The following is a 25,032-nucleotide window of genomic DNA, read 5'->3' on the forward strand; positions in this document are numbered from 1 at the left end:
TTCTTAAGTGTTGTTATTACTTTCAAGTGCTGGGCTCTCTGCCATGTTTCTGCTTCGGTACAGTTGTAGTTCCTTACAAAAGTTTAGTCTTGTTGAGTTTTTGGCTTCCTGGATATGTTTTTGTTTTCTTTCTTTAGTTTGAGTTTAGTTCGAGTTCCAGTGGTTGCGCAGTCATTTTTGTTTTGAATAAGAAAAAAGGATTCAAGCTGAAATTGCTTGTTTAAACTATGGTTTATGAAGTTAAAACAAGAGATGAGCACTTGCCATATCTAAATGTCTTATCTTGTGCATTCTTTTAGCCCTGATCCTCATCCTCAGAATATAAAGGTGAGTTGCCCCAGGAGTCTCTCTAATGTTGTGTTTTGTTGTCATTTCTTCACTAATAACTGTCGTTATTACACAAGAAGAGACCTTACACTCACATCAGTTCTTACCCCTTTTCCTCATCTTGGTAATTCATCAATGAGTTTTACAAATGTATAACTAGTCACATACACAGACACACACACACACACACACACACACACACACACACACACACACACACACACACACACACACACACACACACACACACACACACACATGTGTGCATGCACATAAACATACACACTTAAATTAAGTACTTACCTTCCTACAGAATGCTGGAAGTAGCAGGTAGAGTGCCTCTAATGAAAAAAAAAAAAAAAAGAAAACAAAACTTCTTCAGCCCGGCTAGTGGAGTAAGACTTTTTTGTTGAAGTTTCAGATCTCCTCTGAAATCTACATGTGGCATTCTGAGCACCGGAAACAAAACAGAAATTCAAAAAGTCAGCTGTTATTTTTAATTTCAAAATAATAGTCAACTTTCTTAATTAAAAAGTATATATTTCCTTTATTTTTTATTTGGGGAAGGGTACAGCCTAGCAGCCAGTAGCACAAGCCACACTTTGTGATTTTAATTTTCAGACTTTTAAGTATATAATCTTCATATGCTGCAACAAAATAATTAATAATGTCACTGTCATTGTCGGATTTAGATTCCCTGATCTGGCTTTGATAATTCTTTGATTGCCTTTTTGAAGTCTGGAGTTTTGCACAAGCAATATGTGATTGTTTCTTTGGAAACTATATTCTGCTGAATTAATCCTTAATTCTGCATTTTTCCTAATTTTGTGTCTCTGATGTAGCTGTTATTGTTTAATCCTTTTCACTCTAACTTGACACTATCAGTCTAATTTATCAAATCATGATCACCTTTATTAACCAAGGGAAAATGTATGCCCTAAGCCTTGCATGAGTCTGTAGAAAGAAAGTGCCTAGCACTGTTGTAAGAAGAGATATAAAAAGTTGTGCGCTGAGTTTGGTTCTATTTAGACATATAGATGTTTTGAAGTGAGGCTAGTAGAACTGTCTTCTTAATATGCAGGACTGGCCTGCTAACAACTAACTGTGGTAGAGCTTTTCATGTTTTAAATGGTCTATATTTGATTAATAGAAACCCAAAGACTGCCCATGCTATGGACTAGACTTCCCATACATGTCAAACAGAACACCTCACTGGTCCTCTTCAAGAGAAATGAGTGGATGGAAAAAAGAAAATTCACCCCAGGGATCACTCCAGTGGCTCTACACGACAGAGGCACTGGGAACTAAGGTCGGGTGGCACTATGCCAGGATAATCCTATGGGCTAGGCTTGTAAAGGCAACAGGGCCATTACCCTAGTACACTCCTATGAACCTACGAACCACTGATGAAGTCTGACATTACATCTAGTTTAAGGCACCTACAGTGTAGTTTATGTTTGTAATTGCCAGATCCAAAAGTGTGTTGTTACCAGTGGCGGGATTCTGTCTTGTTGGGTTGTTTGATTTGTTGGTCTAGTCCTGGAGGTACGAGGCTTATTGCAACTGATGAGGGTGAGCTGAGAGGTCTATTGCATCTATATTTAAGTCACTAAGACTAATAGTATTTTTAGGAATTACCAAGGAAAATATTCACTGAAACATTTTCTACAGTAGCATTATAGAGGATGGAGTTGATGGAGTTGCAGTGAAAAGCACTGCAGTGTGAATATATGTATTCCTTCCAGTTAGTAGATGTATCATCAGCCAGTTGGAGGGGGGGTCTATCATTTGTGCCATTAGCCTGTGTATTACACAGCATCTCAACAGATACATTGTGCCCAAGTATCAGGAGTATATGACCATTTACAATGATATGTTTCCACAACACAATGGCATTATTTAAGAAGGATAAAATTTTCAACTGCTTGCAACTGCTTTGCCACCTATTTTAATCTGTTTTAATTGTGTGCGACCGTGTTTTCTGCACTGCCTATTTACAGTACTTGAACAATTTATAGCATAGGCTAGATTCAGACTTGCTGAATCTAGATTGTTTGGCATTTTCTCAGCACTGAAGCCAGTCGTTTTACATTGAGGGCCCTCCTGCACCCTTGTGGCAGAAGAGTGTAGACAAGGACCCATCTGATTGGGGATTGTTGGAACAAGGCTCAGTCTTTGGCTTCCTATTGGTTTGATTGTGTGAAAACTGATATTTAAATACAGCATTTGCTTAGGGTTTGTTTTCAGTCTACCAGAGCTGCTCAGAGTTTGGCCTCCTTAGCCAGATATCTGATATCAGTCTGAATGAAATCCAAGGCATCCTATGAATTCTACTGAAAACTAAGTATTTTATAGCATTCTTTGCATTTTTAAACTCTTTGCAACTGTTTTGTCACCTACTTTAAACTGTTTTTATTGTTTGTGACTGTTTTCTGCACTGACTATTTACAATATTCTAAGAATTTATAGCATAGGCTACATTCAGACTTGCTGAATCTAGACTGTTTGGCATTTTCTGAGCACTAAAACCAGTCATCTTACATTAAGAGGGCCCTCCTACACCCTTTTGGCAAAAGAGTGTAGACAAGGACCCATCTAAGTTGGTGATTGTTGGAAGGCTCAGTCTTGGGCTTTCTTATGGGTTGGATTGTTTGAAAATTGTTTTACTTTGCTGATATTTAAACACAGCATTTGAGCATAGGGGTTAGCACTGCTGTGTATAGACACAAACAATTAAAAAGTCAAAGTTTCCATAGATAACTGTAAGAGAACCCTCCTAAGTTTCCCTGCTAATCAAAGCACAATGCAGTTACTCACTGCTGCCCGGAGAGCAACCCAGCTGCACTTTTTGAGGTGCCGGCACAGGCTTTTACCCTAAACCATACATAGATTAGTTGATTTTACTATTTCTGCAGCAGAATCTAGTCCATCTAGCCCACCCTCCACCACTTATTACAGAATACAGCTGACATAATGGAATGTCAGTTCCCACTGTTTCTCCAGCCAGCCTGATTGACATGGGCATCCTGAGGCAATGTAGCAATTGCCTCATTTATACAGACAACCTACTACTCCTAAAACATGCAAATATAATATGTTAGAGATGTATCTATAATATGAATCTGGAATCAATGCTCTCTCTCTCTCTCTCTCTCTCTCTCTCTTTCTATCACGTAACAACCCAAATACCAAGCAGGTTGTCAGCACACACACAACACCTCCACACATACCAAGCATACAACACATAAATCCACATATACAGAGGTACTCACTAGAAACATACCAAAAGAGCACAGACCTCCCAAGTTCAAACCTTTTCCACATAATACGGTCCCAACAGCACCAACTACACATAATAATACATGCATCAGTGTCTCACCCAATAAGCCCTTATGGCAAAACAAATCTAAACCAAATTTCTCAGTTATAGCCAACTCCATAGTGAGACACATAGATGTCCCCCTCACTAGGCTGGAGAAGGAGAAGGTGACGATTAGCTGCCTGAGTGGTTCCACTCTCCGCCAAATCATGTACACACTCAAGTCTGTCAAAAACAAGTACTGTTATGACTCTGTTCTAGTCCACGTTGGAGTGAATGATTTTAGACATATCTCACTGGACTATATAAAGAGAGACATGATGGAGCTTTCAGATTATGTGTCCCAGTCAGGTATGTCCCTAGCCCTAAGCGGTATTCTTCTCTCACTCAGGATGATGTCGCAATACAAACAAAAATTATTGACTTCAACAATTGGCTTAGCTTCTGGTGTCAATGCAACGGAATCCAGTATCTGACAGCCTGGGATGATATGGTCCGCAGACCACGCTGCTTTGCCAGAGATAATCTTCACTTGTCACCTCTAGGCTTTAGGTTGCTGGCAAATGCACTTGCCTCCCACATAAAGCCTTTTTTAGGCAATGTCTTAAGAGCAAAATTTCCAATGTAAAAATATCCTCCAGAAACAAACTCATGGTTATGCTGTTTAATGCTAGGAGTCTAAATCAGAAACTTCACTTGAAGCACATCTCACCCTGGAAGATGGTGATATCTGCACAGTCACAGAGACATGGTTCAAGGCCTCAGAGAGTACCCAGGCCATGCGGGGCTATAATGCCTTCCACACGTTCAGACCACAACATGAATGTGAAAAAAACAAGGGAAGAGGAGTATCCATCTTCATTAAAGACAAATACACCTCTAGACTGACTAAACAGTATGACTCCCTAGAGTTACTCTAAGTCCAACTAACTGCAGGAAAGACCCTCCTCCACATCATTGTTAACTACAGGTCCCCACCATGAACCATGAAAACCACTCAGCCTACGTGGACCTACTTGAGTCACTCTAAGTACAGCTAAATACCCTGGTTATGGGTGACTTTAACTATCTTTCCATTGACTGGGTAACATATATGAGCACAAATGTGATCACCCAAAGGTTCCTTGATTTTGTTACCACAAATGCTCTGGAGCAGATAGTCAGCACCCCCACAAGGGGCTCTAAATTCCTCGACATAGTGCTCACCAATATGAGGAATTGCTGCACCATGTCATGAATGTGGCCCTCTCTGGTAAAGTCTGATCATAGCTTAGCCTCATTTGAAGTAGCGATCACACCTGACCGTCAGGAGCTTCCTTCTTCTTCTTCTGGCTTTTCTCGATTAGGGGTCGCCACAGCGGAACTCTGGTCCACTAATGATTGGCAGTAGATTTTTACGGTGCCGAGGTGACAGCCCGATGCCCGACCTTCAACGAAGGCACGCCCATTCACACATGTCTTTCGAATGGCACTCTACCATGAGGAGTTCATGCAGACTCCACACAGAAGGCACTCCAGCTGAGAATTGAATGGGAGAACCTCTTGCTGTGAGGCGACAATGCTACCACTGTGGCTACTACCGTCAGGAGCAAAAAGATTAAAAAAATTTCTTCAAAGCAAACTATAGCCTACTGAGTGATGGCATTAATAGTTTCAACCCCCTTGCCAGCACTGACAGCAATGACCCCTATACTGAGGTATACACAAATGCCCTGTATAAACACCTATATAAATGTATAGACTTAGCCGTACCGAAACAAATCAAATCAAGATCCTCAAGAAAAAATAAGCCACACTGGTGGACATCCACCATAAATAGGTTATACAATAAGAGAAAGAAACTGCTGTAAAAAAAACAAAGGGGAAAAGTCCCACCAAAGGAAGAACTCCCTCCAAAGCATAAACAAGCAGATTAGACATCTTGTAAAGTCCTCTAAAGCTAATTACAAAACTAAATTAACATCCCTAGCTAAGGAAAATCACAAATCATTCTTTAGCTATGTCCAAAATCTAAAAGGGAAGGCCCATCTTTGTGCCAAACTAGCTGTGGACGGTACCACTTATACTGAATCTTAGGACATCGCTAACCTGCTAGTGGGCAGGTTTTGCAAAAACTTCACCCCCCTGTCCCTACCTATCGTACTCCATAACATATCTGTCACCAGTCCTCTGCCTAGTATCTCCTGAGAGCAGGTCATAACCACACCCTCCAAGGCCAAAAACACAGTCTCTATGGGACAGAACAACATCCCAGGTTGTTTATTAAATGGTTCAAAACAGGAGTTCGCAGAACCACTGAGCACACTCTTCAATCTCAGTCTAAGCCCTGGTTTTGTCCCAGAAGAGTGGAAAATAATAACCGTAATCACCTTTAACAAAGGGGGTCCCCTCAACCAATCAGGGAATGATAGACCCATAATCCTAACCAGCTATATCTGCAAGGCCATGGAGAGAATCATCATGGACCTTATCAACAAGGATATAGGTGACCTTCAAACTCTTGGCCCGACCCAGCTTGGCTTTGTTAAGGGTAGATCTTGCCTGCTAAACCTGGTGGACTTCTTTGGGAATATCATCAAGGCCTTGGATGAAGGTAGAACAGTTCACACTGCCTATCTCGACCTAGCCCCGGCCTTTGATACAATCCTTCTCTCAGGCATCATTGTAAAACTCACTCAGCTGGGGATTAAGCCTTACGTCACTCTATGGGTTTCCAGATGGCTCACAAACAGAACACATACAGTCACAATTGGGGATGCCACCTCTACTAGCAGACCTCTTACCAGTGGTGTTTACTGTTTTGTATGTAGTTTTCTAAAGTCCAGGTGAAAATAGATGGCCTCTGGCTTACCACGTTTACTGATGACTGCAAACTGGGTGTAATCATCATATCCCCAAAGATGTCAACATACTACAGAATAGGCTTACACAGACAAATGATTGGTGTGAAAGCCATGGTCTTAAACTAAATGCAGAAAAATGCATTATCATCCCATTCAGCAAAGGAGAAACCCCTGCTAATTACAACATTAATAATACCCCCTAAGTTCAAACCAAGTGGTGAGAGATTTAGGAATGGAAGTTGATAGTAGCATTAATTCTCATTATCAGGTGTCCACAGTAGTAAGGAATGCCTTCTATGTTGCACACCTCATCAGCAAGGATATAACATCCAAAGCTAAGGAGGTTATAACTCTCCTGTACTCGACTCTCATCAAACCAATAATATAGTACAGTGCTCCCTTCTGTATGTACCTCACTAGACACCTGTAGCATCTGGAGAGACCTAAGAGGTTTCTCACCAAGAAAATTTAGTGCCTACAACACATGATCTACATGGACAGACTGAAGGCCCTCTCACTTTATTCAGTATTGTTTAGACAGCTTACAGGTGACCTGTGCCTAGCTTACAAAGTAGTTTCATACCCTGCCTTGATGAAGCTGCTGCACATCCGCAAATCCAATGGGACAAGATTCACTCACTCTAGGGATCTTAACCTAGTGTGCGATATTAACAGGACATGCTGGATAGACAGATATGTCTCCCAGAGGTTTCCACTCCTCTGGATCAAACTCCCAATTCATGTAGAACAGAGCTCCTCAATGACCCTATTTAAGCATAACTTGGACAATTGGATGGGTAACCGTAACTTTACACTAAGGGTTTCACCTATGTAAACAACAAAAGGCCAGCAATGTGCGATCCAGAAGTAGTAAAAACAAAATAATTAGGTCAAATACATTTAGATGGCTAAATAATAACCCTTTATTAGACAGACCGGTTTCGGCAACCAATGCCTTCTTCAATGTATGAACAATTCACCAAAAATGCAATCCATTTATAGACACACCCCACCTGTGAGACAGATGGAAAATGCAACCTATGTCCCTCTTGGATAGGGGCAGATGGTGCTAATCTTAGATTAATGTGCAAACATAGACTATATATCTTGGTCCATAAGGGAACAAGGGTATAGCATGGCAAGGCTTTTAGAGGCCTTAGGGCCAATAGCCTAGTACCCTCCTATGATCCTATAATCCTATAAACATTTCTAATTAAGTAATACAATGAATAAAGGTCTGCAATGAGAACCTGGTCTCAGACAACACTGTTAATCCTAAAAAAAAGTCAATCTCATCTAAACGTACACTCAATGAAGTTGTGGGTGACAAGACTAAAAAAGTATATTTTCTATGGAGAACTTCACCCCCCAAACTCCACAAGCCCTTCTGCATCCTTTTGTCTCTCACAATTGCTGTCTCACAATAGAGGTGAAACACATGTAAAATATTTTATGAGTTGCATTTTTGAAATGTCTACTCATTCAGCTTATTGCCATGGGGTTGCTATTCATTAAATGGTAACTTTAGCATTGTATCATAACAATATGCCATGTTTGGTTGTGGTCATGGTGATTTGCCTACAGCCAGCTTTGTATGGTCACTCACTTTTTGCCATCTTGAATAAACCACACCAGCTCTGGAAAAATCTACCTTTACCCACACACACAAAAATGTAAATTTATTGTCATTAATGATAACAGTGTTATTTTTATTTTACATAGGCTATTGTATTCACATGAAAGTATTAGGCCATGTCAGAAAAAAGGCCTTTCAGTCTACTTCTTTTCTGTACTTCGCTAGTAACTGCTATGGATAGCAATGACTGTCCACGGGGTCACTGGAGGAGACAAATGTGATTCAAAATTATTGGCTAGATGAATTACGATATTTAACATACTTCTAAATTATTGCAAGACAACTATTAGGCAGAGTTTTATAATTCATTTTATTATTTATAGTTTTTACTCACTTTACTGCTCATGATGAAACAGATGAAGTGCAGGTTTATCAGACTAACAACAGGCAAACAAGACTGGTTGTTTTCTTGAGAAAAACAATCTTCCAGATGACATCCAACAAGGGTTTTATAGATTTTTATATATTTCTATTTATTTTGTTTAGTTATTTGTTAAGTGGGTATATAGAACAGACTACAACAAAGAGAGTTTGCAGTTACAGTAAAAGAGAAACACAACAAAATTTATAGGAGAGGAATTACACAGAATGTGAAATGCACCGTAAATCTTAGGAAACATAGTAGAAGGAAGACAGTTACAATACAATGATTGAAATACACAGAGGTACATAGTTCGATAACTAATCCTGGAATAATTTACATTTAAGCAATTTGCACAGTGTTTGGATGAGATGCAATTATCCTTGGTGATGACCTCAACTATACCTGCATAGAGTGGAGCCATACCTCTCAACCTCTTAGGCAAGAAATCTGGACAAAGGCTAAAATTATGGGGGGACAAAGGCCCTAAAATAGGAAAATATTTTAAATATCGCTCTTACAAAATTAGAATAACATGATTTGTTTTAGCATGCATTTTCTGAAGAACAAGAAGTCTGAAACTCAAATGTATGTCATTATTTAGTAACTTCGATCTTATTTATTTATTTATTTATTTATTTGCAGTTGGTTTACCAGGATAGTCCATAGGGCCAAAATAACCCGTTTTCAATGGAGTCCTGGGGAGAAAAGCTCCAAAAAATAGACATACAGACTAGGTACATACAATAGAGAAAAGCTCTATAAGCAAACAAACTTACTAGGTACATACAATAGATTACTAAAGATACTTATACAATTTTAAAAAAAAGAATACAGTCATTGAATTCGCGTTTGAGGTACTTTCCACTAAGCAATCTTATAGAAGTAAGTAGAATAAATGAGGGGAGTGTTAGGGCTAAAGAGGTAGTAATTTGTAGAAAGTAATTGTTTATGTAGGCATAGTTGAGTAATATAGGAATGATTGGGAGATGAAGAGTACCTTGTTTTTAAGATTGGTGGGAACAAGAGCATTCCCATAGGGATTTAAGATGTGTGTGAAGGGATTTTTTGAACATATAATGATTACCACTGGTGCGAATGGATGGTGGGAGTGAGTTCCAAAGTCGTGCTAGGTTAAAGGATAGAAGGTTTTTACCTGGGGGACGAGTTGGTTTATGAACTTCTAATAGGTTTTGATTGTTTGACCTTAGGACTCTGTCAGGTAGGTGCAATGTAAAAGCAGAAGACAGGGAGGGACAAAGAGATGGGTTATTGATGAGCTTATGGGCTAGGGTTAGCTGAGTGAAGTTGAGCTGATGTGGAAGTTCAAGCCAATTAAGTTTTTGGAGAGAGGAACAGGGGTGGAGGACCTGTGACCGTTAGCAAACTTGGCGATTTTGTTATAGCAAGAAGAAAGTTGTTTCTTTAGAGAGGACTGGAGATTAGTTAGGAGAGGTGATCCATAGAGAAGAGAGGGGATAAGGAAGGAAGAAGAGAGGGAAATTTTGGTGGTCTTTGTGAGGTATTGATTTTGACGATATAGCATGCCAAGTTTTTGGTGGGTTTTTTTTATATTTAGTTGTAGATGGGAGTTGAAATTAAGCTGGTTATCAATTTGGACACCTAGCAGCTTGGTTTCAGACACCAGTTCTAGGATTGAGTTGTTTTGGCTAGTAATGAAGAATGTGTTTGTATTGAAGGGAGTATTTCTGGAGGGGGTAAATATCATGAGTTTAGTTTTGGAGGCGTTAAGAGCTAGATGGTTTGTTTTCATCCAGTGCTCAGTGATTGAGAAAGCTTCTTGTGTGAGGTTTTGAAGCTTAGAGGAAGATGTGGCAGAACAGATAATGGTAGAATCGTCAGCGTATTGGATGATGTTAGAGAATGGGATAGATTTGTGAAAATCATTTATAAATATGTTGAAGAGAAGAGGACCAAGTATAGAGCCTTGGGGAACTCCGGTGGGGGTGCTGAGAAAAGAAGAAGTGGCCTTTTTCCATTTTACAGCTTGGTATCTGTTAGATAAGTAACTGGAGAACCAGTTCACAGAGGAGGGAGAAAGGTTAAGTTTTGTTAAGAGCAGACTGTGTGAGATAGTATCAAAAGCCTTAGAGAGGTCGAGTAGTAGTGTGGAGACAATTTGGCCAGAGTCGCGTGCTTTGTTTACGGTTTCGAGAGAGGAGGGCTGTCATGGTGCTATGATTTGGCCTAAAGCCGTGTTGTGTAGGTGTGAGAAGGTTATTCTCTAGAAGATGTGGTAGTAGTTGAAGTTGGATACATTTTTCTAGAAGCTTGGAGATGGGGGACAGGATAGCGATGGGACGGAAATTGTTGACATTGTAGTTGCTACCGCCTTTATGTAGAGGGATGATAAAGGCTTGTTTCCAGAGTTGGGGCACAGTACATTCCAGGATTGAGCGGTTGATGAGAATGCTTATGGGATAGGCAATAGCTTCAGCAGCTATGTTTAGGAAGTATGAGGGGATGTTATCTGGTGCATTAGTGCCAGGCTTCAATTTTTGAAGGAGTTTCTTTATTGTAGATGTGGGTGTAGGTTTTAAAGAGAATAGAGCAGAGTGGAGAGGGAGAGTATTTGATGCTGGTAAGGAAGATGAGGAAGTTGGGGAAGGAGAAGAGTTGGGGGATATAGAGTGAGTAGATGGGAAAGTGGAAGGAGAAAAAGTGCAGGGTGGATTTTTGGCAGGAGAGGGTGGGGGGTATTGGATTGTAAGGTAGAAGTAGTAAAAGAGGAAGTTAATTTACTAATGGATTCAATGAAGAAGGAGTTAAATTGAGTGGCTAAATCTAAATCTGGAGCATTTACACATTTTGTGAGGAACAGAATAAAAAATGAGGCAACAATATGCACATTCTGCAAAAATCTGGACATTTCAAAGGTACGACTGGAACAGATACACCTCTAATGTAGGTTATGCATACCAATTGCTGGATTGAGTACAAAAAGTCCTCAAACCCACCAGGGTCAGAAACATTCTTGATCTGATCCTCAGTAACATTACCTTTATTTGTTCTATTTCACTGGTCTTCCCTCATTGATCTGATCATGAACTTGTGATCTTCATGCTCAGAACCTCTATTCTCCAAGTAATCAACACCACCCCCTCCCCCAGTTTGGAAACTTCAAAAAGCTACCCACAACATCCCCTCAGTTGGCCAGTTGTATACAGCCAGATACACAAAGAAGTTTATGCATATTTAGATAAAAGTATTGATCTAGCAGTCCCTACTAGAACCAAATACAATCAAAACAAAACCACCCTGGTGATCAGTTAATGCAAACAAACTATAATAAAAGGAAGCAACTGCTTAAAACGCCACATGTACCATAATCAGCATGAAAGCATTTTAAAACAACTTCACCAAGAAACTTAAGAACACTCTAAGGACTAATAAAACATTCCATTAATTGAGACTTACATCTTAGGCAGAGAATAATTATAAGTCCTTATTCAGTTACATCCAAAAACTAAGAAATGATTTGCAACATTGTTCTGAACTTTTTAACAGTAAATTCTCTCATCCATACTCAACTGACAAAGAAAAGCAAGCTGGCTGCTTTCTTCTCCTATGAAACTCCCATCTCTGCTCCAGTTATCCCTGAGTCACTCCCCTCCTCATCATCACAAAATAACATGTCGTAAAGATACTTTCTTTAAAGATACTTTCTATGTCCAAGAACGCTTTCTTCACAGTTCTCAGTAACATATCAGGGCTGTCAATTAAACAGTATCAAACATGCACTCCCAGAGTCCCTCCTTAAACTGTTTAATCTAAACTTAGCTACAAGCTATGTTTCTGATTCTTGTCACAGTGCTGTAATGATGCCCCTCCACCAGGGTGGAGCCGCCATAGACACTTGAAACTGTATTCCTATCAGCCTTATGAGTCAGGTCTGTAAAGCCATGGAACACATTATTATGACATTATTAATCATAATATTAAAAATCTTATTAGGCTTGACCAACAACAATGTGGCTTCATAAAAGCTAGATCCATCCACAACCCAGCTCTCCCCATGGGGTCTGAGTGTCACTTCAACAGTGACAATCATTTAAGGCCAAGGTTCACACCACTGGGTGGCAGGCCTTCCATGTTTTTTTTCCATGCCACACTAACACCTATGGCTGCTTTAGAGTGTTCAGTATACCTACTGCAAGTCCTTGGAATGAGGGAGGAAACTGGAACACCTAGAGAAATCTCACACGAGCATATGAAGGGCATGCAGACTGCAGACAAAAGGCACTCCAGCTGAGAAATGAACCAGTGAACCTCTTCCTGTCAGGTGACAGTGCTATCTCCTGCACTACTATACTGTCCTAAAGGGTAGATATTACCTGCTAAATTTTGTCAGCTTCATTGAGAAGGTCACTCAAGCAATGGGCAGTGGGCACTGGTTACATTGTTCATACAGATTATCTCAGTCTGGCCAAGGCATTCAGCACACATCTCATGAAGAAATTATGAATAAACTATCAACCTTAAACATCGATCACTATGTGGTAAGATGGATAGCAAACTGGCTTAAGGTTATAATGCACATTATCTATTTTGCAAATGCCTCTTTCAACACAGAAAAGTTGACCAGTGATCAGTGCTTTGTCATCTCCTGCTTAGTATTTATTTGACTTCAATATGGCAATAATAATCTCTAGTTAACTGAATTTGCTGATGATGGCAAACCCGATGGCAAACTGGGCATAACTGTCAACCCCTCTGAAGGTACATATACTCTCAGAATGAACTTTCATCAGTAAAAATCTGGCGCATAGAAAAAGGAATGAAACTAAATACTAAGAAATATAGTATTATCCCCCTTTAGGAGACAACAGATAATTCCAGCCTATATCATTGGCATCACCTGATAATCAAGTGAAACAATAGTTATAGATCTAGACTGTTCCTCCTCCTTTATCACCATGTGGATAAGTAGTCAGGAAATTGTATTTTCCACAACTAATCACCAAGTATATTTCTTCCAGATCCAAGAAAGTGATTTCTCTTATATTCAGCTTTATTCAGACCCCTCATAGAATATAATGCACCCTTTGGCCTTGACTTCATTAGGCTCATTGCAAAAAAAAAAAACTTGAAAAAGCTGCAGAGGTGTCTAACCAGAAGTATCTCTAGTCTCAAACATCTTTGGTACTGGAAGAGACTGGAAGTCTTGATTCTATACCCTGTATCTTTAAGACTTCTGATGGGAGATTTGTGCCCCACACAGAGCCAGATCCACTCGCCTAGGTCCCGCAAGGTAGCAGAACAACAGGACCAGGGGGCTGCCACAAAACTTAAATTTTTTCTTTAAGAATGCACTCTGCATGCGTTACATTTCTTCTTTAAGGGCACATGCAGAGTCCATCCTTAATAGTATCTGTATGTGCATCTTTAGTATAACACATGCACATTTAAACTTTACATGCATCTTTAGTATGACACATGCACATTTAAACATTAGTGCAGGGCATGATTAGACTCAAACATGGATTATTATAGAGAGCTGTTCTGGACTTTTAAGAGAGACCGAGCATTGTTTGTTACAATTCCAGACATGTGTGGGAAGGGTAAATTCCACCAGTTAGGAATGCCATAGCAGGTAACTTATTCAAGCTCAAACCCTGTACCTTGAATACAAGACCCTAGAGCCTGAATCCTCTACATCAACTGCCAAACTGCATTTCGGACTGTTGAGTTTCAATCATTTTCAGTGTTGACTTTCTGTGCATTTTAAACAATGTTTAATTTCTATGCATTTTCAAGGAATGTTGAGTTTTTGTGCATTTTCAAGGGATGTTGAGTTTTAAGGGAAGAGAAATTTACTGTTGCTCATACTAAGTTTGTTTTTAATGTGTAACTGTTTTGTTTAGCAAATGGCCGTCATCAGTGCTTGTGCTATCAGCTTTAAAGGCAGTATTAGTAACACAACAGGTAGCATGTTTTCCTTTAGTACAGAAGGTTGTGGGCTCTTCTCCCACTCCATGTAGAAGGAGTGATGATATTGCAAGGACCCCTTTAAGGGGGGATAGGGGTGCATTACTCCTGCATGTGTCCTCCTTTGGAATGAATGCCTAGTAACTATGAACCTGTTCCTGTTTTGGCAGCCATTTCCTATTTATAGTATTACCAGCTGTGACAGCTTCTATTTATCACAGGCCAGTAATCAAGGGCCTCAATCCTCACCAGTGAGAGACGGTCACTAAAAACAGGAATGAATTTACAGAGTATTTTCAAATGCAACTCTCTGCATCAAACACAAATTCCCCCCAAGAGCACACAGGGAATACGCTCTCCTGGGACTGCACTCTCCATCTCTCTGGATCCCTAACAAGACTCAGTTTGGAGCACTGTGTCCCAGTTCCAAGTAGCTGACACACCCACACCTGAGTATTTGATTTTCACAAGCACATAGACACGTGCGTGCACACACACGCACACATGCACACACACACACACACACACACACACACACACACACACACACACACACACACACACACACACTCCTGAGAAAGGCTGGTACGTACAGATTTACTATCTGTACCCCTTCTTCCCAGACTATAAGGTAACCTCACTGCCACCAGTCAACTACTGTCAGGCTGTTACTAGGGTATCCAAATATACGGAGTAAAATCAATACTAACATAAATGGTAGAGTATAACCAAAGCAGCCAGGCTTTTGGAGTGGCCAAGGCATCACTAAAATAAGCACAGGTACTCTCAAGATGTTAAAAGTATTCTCTAAAAGACCATCCACAATGAAAGGTATAAAATATTTAATAATAAATAATAAAATAAAAACATGAGAATGCTAAATGTAAAAGTACAATAAACATCAGAGTTTCAATCACAAGAGAAATAAAAATAACACACTTGGACAGATTCAAACAGCTGCAGAAAAACACTACTAAACTAATCTCACTGCATTTCCTGACTGTCTAAAGAATAACTGTTCCCTAGCTAACTTAACTGATACAGCAAGCGAGTTAGGATGCTGAACTGTTTACTTCCACAAGGCAAGGTGATGAGCTTCCAAATAACTGAACTGAACTCAACTGACTGTGATAACTGTCATAGATTTTTATATCAGGTTTCAAAGAAAACAAAACAAAAGAAGCTGTTGTGTGAGTTCCATCCTCTCAGTGCTGGTCATAGAATGACATCACATTTGATCACCTGACTCTGGTACAATACACATTCAGTGCTTTGCTAAGATCTGTTGCAGTATTTGAAAATTATAGAAAAAAATCAAAAACCTCTAGTCTTCCCTTCCAGAATTCTTTGTTTAAACATAAAACATTTACTCAGTTATAATAACACTGTTGATACACTTTTAACACAAGCATCTGTACAAGTCAGTGTGATATTTAAATGACACCAAATTATTTACAAAACTCCAGCTAACTATGCTGGCATATCTTACACATGCACTGCCCTACTCTCCCTGGCACAGATGGCAATACTTTACATTATCACACAAGCTTACCATTCTTACATGGACGGTTTATTCTTCAAGGGCAGCAGTCACTGAATTTATACATGAAACACTGAAATGTAAAGTTGTTTGCCAGTAGCAACCTGTTCATTAGTTATATATCTCTTTAATGTGGAATTATTCAGATGACTTTTACTTTTGCAGAGATCGTGTGCATTGACTGATATTGGTGGCTTGTAATGACAGTAGTTTGAGTGGCCTTTTATGGTTGAAATGTTCTGTAATGAGTAGTTTTGTCATTATTGATTTATAAGGTTTGTTTCATTGCTTACTGGAAAAATGTTCAAACCTACAAATTTAAAACACACTCTAACAAGTGGTGCTTCACTATACAAGGAATATAACTGAATACAATCAGGATGGTGCATCAAAGAGCACATGCATGCATGGTCCAAAATATGTGTACAAGAGGCCTATGGTTTGAAAACAGCCCAAAGGTGAACTTAATCTGCCACTGGCCAGATAAATTTTCTTTGAATGTGGGTTTCAATGCAGATTCAATGAATGTGAGTTTCAAGGGCAGAGAAGCTTATTGTTATTGCTAAGTATGTTTTCGTTGTGAGACTGCATTGTTTTGTTTTGTTTAGCAAATGGCTATCAGTGTTTGTGCAATAAAAATTGAAATAAAGTTTTGAATATCTCTAATCATTGTAGAAGTAAAGAAGAAAATAGTATCACATGGACAGGTTTGAACAGTGTTTATGTTACTGGGGAGAAATAACCAAATAATGGGACACCAGAATGGCTGGGGAGGTGCTGCCGGGGAAGGGCTATTCTGGGAGGAGGCCCTGATCCATTACACTACCTAGAGCCCCATTTGACCATGATCCAGCTCTGGCCTCACATACCATTCCATTAGGGATTCTGTCATTCTTGATCTCCTTTTCACAGGAAGTCAAATAGTGCAGTTAACACTAGAACCAGAAATCCAAACCTACATCAAGAAATCAATAGAACTTGTTTGAGGGATAAATTTGTTACCCATCATCTCCCTCTGCTCTGGAACAGAATTCCTCTGCAAATCAAGCAGTCATTGTGTCTTCTTTCAAGCATAGCTTAGACAACTAGATGGGTGCCCATAAATTTACAAATGGACTTATGAGCCTTTCTGTCCATGAAGGAGGTATTGGAGCCAACGAGTAGTTATTTGGCAAAGTGCACATAACAACTGGCCTGACTTATATATACTATAATAAATACAAACAAAAATTGCAGCTTAATGCAAACAGCAAGAATTAGTGCTCATATTTATCACTAATATTGTATTAGCCTAATGGAGATCATTAGCCTGTGTTCCTAAAATAGTGGCAGCCACATGCTTTGGCAAGGTGGGACAGTAATCTCTATCTAAAATAATGTAAGAATAGGTATCTGTCTGATTATGCTTGATGTGGGAGAATGCTGCAGTTTGCAGGGACATGTTTAGAAAAGCTCCTTAGACTAAGTGCCAGACCAGTGTTTCATCTTTCTTTGGCTAGTCCAAACATGGACCTGAAAGGATAGTTCTGACTGCTAGATGATGAACTGCAGTCTTGGTGCAGAAGTCTGACAGTAAAGCATGGAAAAAAGAATGGTGGGCCAGGCAATGATAAGCAGCTGCCTGGCCTTTAGAAGGAGAGGCTGTAGTGCTTATGCTTACCAGAGAGGTTCAAATCTGCATATTTTTATTAAAAACTGTTTGTAGTGTAGTGGTGTTCTGCAGGAAATTTTAATGAAAAGAAATATACACTCAGCTACAGGGAGGAAAAAACAAAGCCAAGAGCATGGCTAAACTGGAAAGTGAAGTTTTCTCTTGCCTGAGCACAAAATTACAGATCATATCAATACAGTGACTAAAGGCAAGTAAGATGTTTAACCAGATACTAGCAGACTTATTGGTCAGTCTGTCTAATAGGTACTCCCTGGACAGCCAGTGACTGGGGGTGTATTTGTAATTGTTATTCTTTATGCGATGACAAAAAAACTGACATTTTTAGAATTAACTAATTGTCCTAGACCTAGTTCCAGGCTTTTAGTAAGTCCTCCTGTACATCCAACTGTATTAAGTCAGTCCTCTGCCTGATGTCAGAAAGATCAGATCATCTGCATATAGTGTTATGTGGGTTTGTGGGAGTCATGGTTTGAGATCATTTGTTAACAAAGTAAACAAAAAAGTAGGGTATTAAGGAAGCCAGTGTGCTAAGGAATGGTAGGCCTAATCCTTTATTTGCTACACCAATAAAAGATAATGTTAGGAGTACTAGGGTCAGCAATACAGTGAGAGTTCCCCTCACTTTCAATAGTGGTACATATGCACTTAGGAACATCATTTCTAAAAACTGGAATATTTTACTTATGGATCCCTCTATATCTGAGATAGTTGGGGGTGCCCTACTTTCTATTACAAGCATAAGAAGAATTTGAAAAGGTTACTTTGTTACCTGAAAAGGCACCAAAACAGGCATTTTGTTTTAGGTAGCCACAGATGTGGAAAGTGCATTTTTTGTGATATTCTAAGTATTGATGGAATATTTTTTCATCCTGATATGAGGTGGGAGTTTTATTTTTCTGCTTCAGCTGATTGCAATATCATCAATGTGGTATACCTCACTTTTTGTGAGGTATGCTCTTCCTTCTATGTTGGCAAAACAAACCGCAAGTTTAAAGAAAGGGTCAGAGACCATCATTATTGTATACGTAAGGGGAACATGGTTAATGCCCTAGCAAAGCATGTTAGCGCATTTGGAGCTAACCACACTTTTAAATTTATAGTTATATATGTGGTGGGGACTAGCATTAGGAGGGGAGATGTAGAAAATGAGACTGAGTTAAGGGAGATTAGATGGATAATCTGACTGCAGTTCTATAAGGGCCATGGATTAAATGAATATATCCCTCTATGCTCAATTTTAAAATCAAGGGGTTTGAGGAAAAGGTAATTTCTGTACACTTATGTGATGTTTTTATTTTTTAGATTTTTTTTTTATATATCTCTTAAAAGTATGTTGTTTTGTTTCATGTTTTATAGAAATCGGGTACCTGTATCTTTAAATATGTCATTCCTATGAATGGTTAGTTGTGTAACAAGTAGTGATGTGATTCTATTTAAATGTGGATGTTGTATACTCTGACTTTTGGTCTGAAGAAGCTACTTTATATAGCAAAAGCACTTATTGGTTTTACTTTTAAATAAAAACAAAGTGGTTAGCCCAGAACTGACTTTTGAGGGACAAAAGCAATTAATAACCAAGGCCTACAATATGAAGTTTCTTGATGAGTAGGAGGTTGGTGCAGTTATAAAAGCTCTCTTCATGATTATAAAGAGAGCTCTGGTAAGCATTCCCTGCTCTGTGTTGGAGAAGCTGAAGTCTGTTAAATTCTAGATGGCAGTGAACATATTGAAGCCCTTCCAAAAGCATGCTTGGATCAACAAAGATCACATATGTTTATAAGGTCTATTAGTTGGTACTATGTACGATCTGCAAGCATTTTTCTAGGGGAAATGTTTCTGATAGATCATAAGTCCAGTGTGGCTGAGGAACAAGAGGTTTTTGGGAGAGTTATGATGGTAGCAGGTTTGAATGCATATTAACACAGAAAAAATACTCAGTGAAGAACTTACCCAGTGTATGGGACATATGAAACATAAACATACCATGTAGTATGTCTGTCTAAGGATTAGATGTGAGAAAGTGCTTATATATATATATATATATATATATATATATATATATATATATATATACATATATATATACACAAAAAAACTGTAGAACACAAAAGCACATGTTAAATAGTTTCTTTCAAACTATGTCATCATTTCTGCTTTAGGAAACTGATACATCATCATACATTGAGTACTTTCTGAAATAGCTGGACACTGTGTAAAAATTATGTTGATAAGAAACTGGAAAACAAAGTTTCATATGTTTAGAGTGGTTTAATTATGGCAGTCATAAATAAAAAAGAACATGAACATTTATCTGAAAGCATGGTCCCCAATAATACAGATATCAAAACTATTAACTATATTAACTCACATTTTGTAGTTTTATTTCATTTCATTTTTTTTATTTCTCTAAGAAATCTTATTCTGAGTACATAAATGGTTAAAGAGATACTAATGATGTTTTACATTTATACATTTTCTTATTATTTAGAACATGAATTTACTTTCTATGAGCACATCTAGAAGATTACTGTGCTATAATTTCTAGTTAAGAATGTCAGCATTTTTATTGACCCTGAGTATCTGATTGTTTCTACAGATCTAGAAACACAGTGTCCTGCCATCTGGATTTGGTTGATTATCATGTGTATTGTAAGTGTGATAAGTATCACAGTTAACATTATCCAATATGTCAAAGCTGTCAGTGCTGTAAAAAGAACAAATTTGGTAAGTAATTAAGCAACCATTATTACTAGAACATTGTTTTTCATTTCTCTAAACTCTTATGACTAATGGTTCTGTCAGATCTGTGGTGCAAGACCACAGTGAAGGAGACCTCATCAACATTAGTGTTGCCATGGCAGGTATGTGTGGTCTTTGACAAGTTTGATTTGATACATATGCTGCTTTTGTGTTATTAAAACCAAGTAATGTCACTTCAATTTAAATGTCACAGTCATCTGTTCATCAGTTTGACATTTCATGATAAGCTGTCAAGGCAATGTAAGCTCACATCATATTGTGGTTTAATTGATTTATAACTACACTGTTTATCACTCTGCATTTCTCTACTCGTCACATACAGACATATAGCCATGTTGTCAGTGATATTCCCCAGGATTCACGAAGCCTCCGTGTAAGAGTTATAACTCTTACACGGAGGCTGCAGTTAAACTGAGTGATGTCAGCATGCTCTGCATATTCATGAGAGCATGCTGAATCACACCCAAGTCGAACACGGCCGTGTAAGACAGTAGGGGGCGTGTCCGTAGGCTGATCCCTGCAAGCGGACACGCCCCCAGAAGTGTAAAACTGTCCAAAGTACACACCCACAACAGAGCCCATGCAAATGTGAATAAACACAACACAACACATGCCCCTACAGACTATTAAACATAAAAGAAATATAAATGTACATGTCATTTTTTAAACTGTAAAGATGTTTAACCGTGAGTCTTTGCGCTTTGCTGGCGTGCCGTAAGCGCAGCTACAGTTAGCAGTCAGTGGGAAAGCATATAAGAACTACATATGCAAAATAAGCCAGGAAGCAATAGCGAAGCGGTAGAGATGCTGGCTGCAAAGCAGGCATTCATGGTTCGAGCCCCACAACGCAAATTTTTTTTCCCAAAATAAGCAGGAAACAAGTCCCTGACACATATATGTACACATAAAACCAGAATATATGTAAAATGCAATGTAATAGCCTATTTATATTGAATAAATGTGAGCCAAGTAATTAATACAAACTGCCAGATATTATGTGGCCGTAGATAAGCATAGGTTTAACTGGTGCAAAATGAGTGCCTGTAGGCGAGCAGTGGTTTACCACGCTAAATATATGTGCCCCTAATTGAGCTAAGCGGCATATGCGTGCCAATAGCCAAATCAGTGTTAAACTGGCGTGCCCCGCTTGTGAGGTGCGCACGCAAACGAGCTAACCAACGGGCAACGTTGAGCAAGCCGTATCCAAAATGCCTTTACACAGACACACCCCTCAACATGTCTAGACAGTCCTGAAAAATAAAAAGCAGTGGCCAGGTTCGAACCCAGGATACTATACACCAAAGTCAAGGGACAGAACCACTAAGCCATGACAGCAGGTCATAGAAATGCAATATCAGCTCATATATAGGAATGAATACAAACAACAGCATGACAATGCAGGTTTACTGAAGTTGATACAATTCCAAACTGGCCAATCACAGATATGTGCGGAAAAACGGACTATATAAGCCCCATAGGCAGGAATACACAGCATAAACGATTGTAGAACAGACCTGCAGTTAGAATGTCAGGTGTAGGTGAGGGTAGTCGCTTCCGTGCGCAGAGGTGGGGTGTTGAGGAGTCCAGGTACATGGCCTGGCTCCTAGTCCATAACCATGAGGCCCAACTCATGCAGGGCCAGGTCCTTTGGGGAGCACAAGGCTGAGGCGTGGGACCAGTTGGCTCATGAACTCACCAGTGCCACAGGAATTCCTCGGACAGGTGAGCAGGTCCGTCACCACCATGCGGACCTGAAGAGACGTAAGCAGGACCAACTGACCCGTTGGATCCAGGAGGCCCGGCAAGCACCCAACGCCCCACCACTGAGTAAGTATAAATTAATTATGTTTGTAGAAAGTTAAACTACCTGAAATCATGGAGATGTGTATTCCAATATTACTTCATTTATATTACAGCTGCAGGTGTCCGTTCTGCGAACCGCAGAGCCTATGCTGATAGGCTGGTGCGGTTGCGCCACCAGGCAGGTCAGTAATCCACAACTAGTAACTGTAAATATGTATAAATGTATGACAGTTAGCATAAGAGTGCAGTGTATCCAGGAAGGAATTAAATTTGCAACTCACAGAGTGTGAATGTTTATGCAAGTATTGCCTGATTACAACAGTTCCCAGCCTGTAAGATGAAACTAATCATGAGACTGTCCAACACATATTTGTAAATAAAACTGCACTGCCTGTAAGAAATTAGTACACAAACAGCAGCAGCAGGTAGAGTATAGCCAAGAGAAGAGGAGGAATCCACCTGTGTGAGATGAATACATGTGGAAACCCTGAAACATGACTGAAGTGAGAGTGCTGGAAATAACTGCAATAATTCTGTTAAAACAAGTCAATAAAGCCTAGAAGTACCAGTTTGAATAGTAAAATGAAAGCAAGTGAGAGAGTGTGAGAAAGTGTCAGGAATACAGCACTACAGTAGTAATAACCTCTGAATAAAGTATACTGCAGTCAGGACATAATTAAATGCATGTGAGACCCCAAACCAAACAGAAACATCTGTTCAAAGTGTTGCTGCATGTGGAATGTGTACACCAAAATCTGGATATGCTGCTCCCAGTCTGAAATATGCAGATAGGATGACTGTTTTATATTCTAAACATCCACACCTGTCCACAGTTATAGAAATAACAGTCAACAGGAGATGTATCTGCACAAATTTCGATATGACTTGTGTATGAACAGCAATAAAATGTAGACTTATGTTGCAGTAACAGTCCCATCTGCAAGGTTAGGTAGTTAATATATAGGACACTGTAGTCAGAACAGTAGTGTGTATATAACTGTAGCTATTACAAATGTACAGCATATGTGGGTGTATCTGAAGGTGTTAATAATATATGTCTGATTTATCCCACCCTCTAACCATCTATAACCCATTCCACGGGAAAATGGTATGTGCAATCACAATTACCACCCCTGGACATCTGTCCTGTTGGGTCATATATATTTGCATGTCTGTTGATGCATCCGCCCCGTTCATACATCCACACCTGATGGCCTGTTGCCATCAACCAACCCTGCATGTTGTTGGACTGTGTATTACTGTTGAAATTATGCATGTGCTTTGCACGCTGTTCAATGGTGTGAATAACTGGGTGTGTGGTTAATGGGAATACTAATGCATGCTGTTAAAACTAACTGTGAATGTTTTTATATGTCACTAACCCAAACTGTAATGACATAATGCAAAACATAGAACGACAGGAAGGCGGGTTCCGGCGGACCCACCTCTCCCACCTCAGCTGGCGAGTGCACCTGGCACTAGTGCCGAAGTCGGACCCTCCTCCGGTGGCCCTGTGCCACCTGCGGGTGGAAGCGCTGCAGGGGCGGGGCTCGCCCCCTCTGCAAGTGTGGCGGAGGAGATCCACCACTCACCCTCCGTAACGTCCGGACTGTGGTGCGTGGGAGATTCGGGACTCTGTCCTCGAGCCCCACGCCAGCTCGAGGCACGGGTGGCGCAACTAACGGGCTTGCCCGTTGCCCGCCTACACAGCCCCAGCACAGCCCGTCCTGGGCAGTGAAGGAACAGTGGCAACTGCCTATGGGTGGGGATATCAGTTCCACTGTTGCCATCTGTGGGCTCATGGGCTCTGGACATCCCAACCTCCGTCCCGTCATTTGTGTAACCCCCACACGTGTCATACACGCCCCTGTATGCGTCTTGTTTGTCTTGTCTGTTAACCTACCCAACCTACCTCCCCAGCTGTACCGACTACCTTCACCTGACATACCACTCTCACCTGAAAAAAAGGGCACTCTGTACCCGCAAAAAATTACGCCCCATACATAGCTGCCCATTCCGCACACATGTCCACGGACATGGAACCCATCAATTCCAATTGGCTGTACAACAGGTATTATTGTTGTCCTGACACCTCTCTCAGTGGTGGAAGGTTTCAAATGTCACACCAAATTACATACATATGCACAGCTGTTGCTGCTGAAGAAATGGGCAGCTATGGGCCTTACCTACATCCCTCCTGCACATCCCAAGCTTGTTTCCCTACTGTCTTACCCTCTTTGTGACCCCTTTTTCACCACTTTCCTGTCTCCCGTTTTCTTTTCTTTCAAAGAAAATAGCGCTGGTGTAAGCTTGTGTCTGAGCTAACCGCCAGTGCGCATCGTGAGCTCCGCGCAAACCAGCGCTAACCCGGTTACAACAGCTTAAAAGTGCCTTAGTCACTTTGATTGACAGGTCCTGAACTCAGTTCAAAAGAAAAATAAAATCCCACTGTGAGTCCCGAACCCCGGACCTTGGCAACTATAGTCTGCATGACTTACCACTAAGCCATGACTCTTACATAGAAACACTGTGCTAAAGTAAATATATCATTTAACAGTAGGAATGAATGTACAGGGAATATTTATTTATTTTTTTTATTTTATTTATTTATCATTTGTTGACCGGGAAAGTCCAACTAGGTTTCACAGAGCCTGTTCTCAGCGGAGGCCCGGGAGAAATGCTCCAGATGCATGTCTTTGGAATATAGATGTAGTACACAAAGCATGACATTTAGAATCACAAACAAAACTGGTGGATTTCCATAACAGTAGTGTGTGAACAGAAACAGCCATGCTAGTTGGAAGCTAGTAGGTAATAATGTC

General features: G+C 39.9%; 1 protein-coding gene across 1 annotated transcript in view; it reads left to right on the top strand.

The window, feature by feature from the left end:
• Window positions 1-25,032, top strand: part of LOC122814345 (CD276 antigen homolog) — a 193,495-nt gene that overhangs the window by 42,202 nt on the left and 126,261 nt on the right. Inside the window, exon 5 of the mRNA XM_044086931.1 lies at window positions 20,244-20,371. Coding sequence (XP_043942866.1) covers window positions 20,244-20,371 — 128 coding nt within the window. The remainder of the gene's footprint in view (window positions 1-20,243; window positions 20,372-25,032) is intronic.

This window comes from Protopterus annectens, chromosome 10.part0, assembly GCF_019279795.1.
Source record: "Protopterus annectens isolate FY-2018-M chromosome 10.part0, PAN1.0, whole genome shotgun sequence".
NCBI classification, from domain to species: Eukaryota; Metazoa; Chordata; order Ceratodontiformes; family Protopteridae; genus Protopterus; species Protopterus annectens.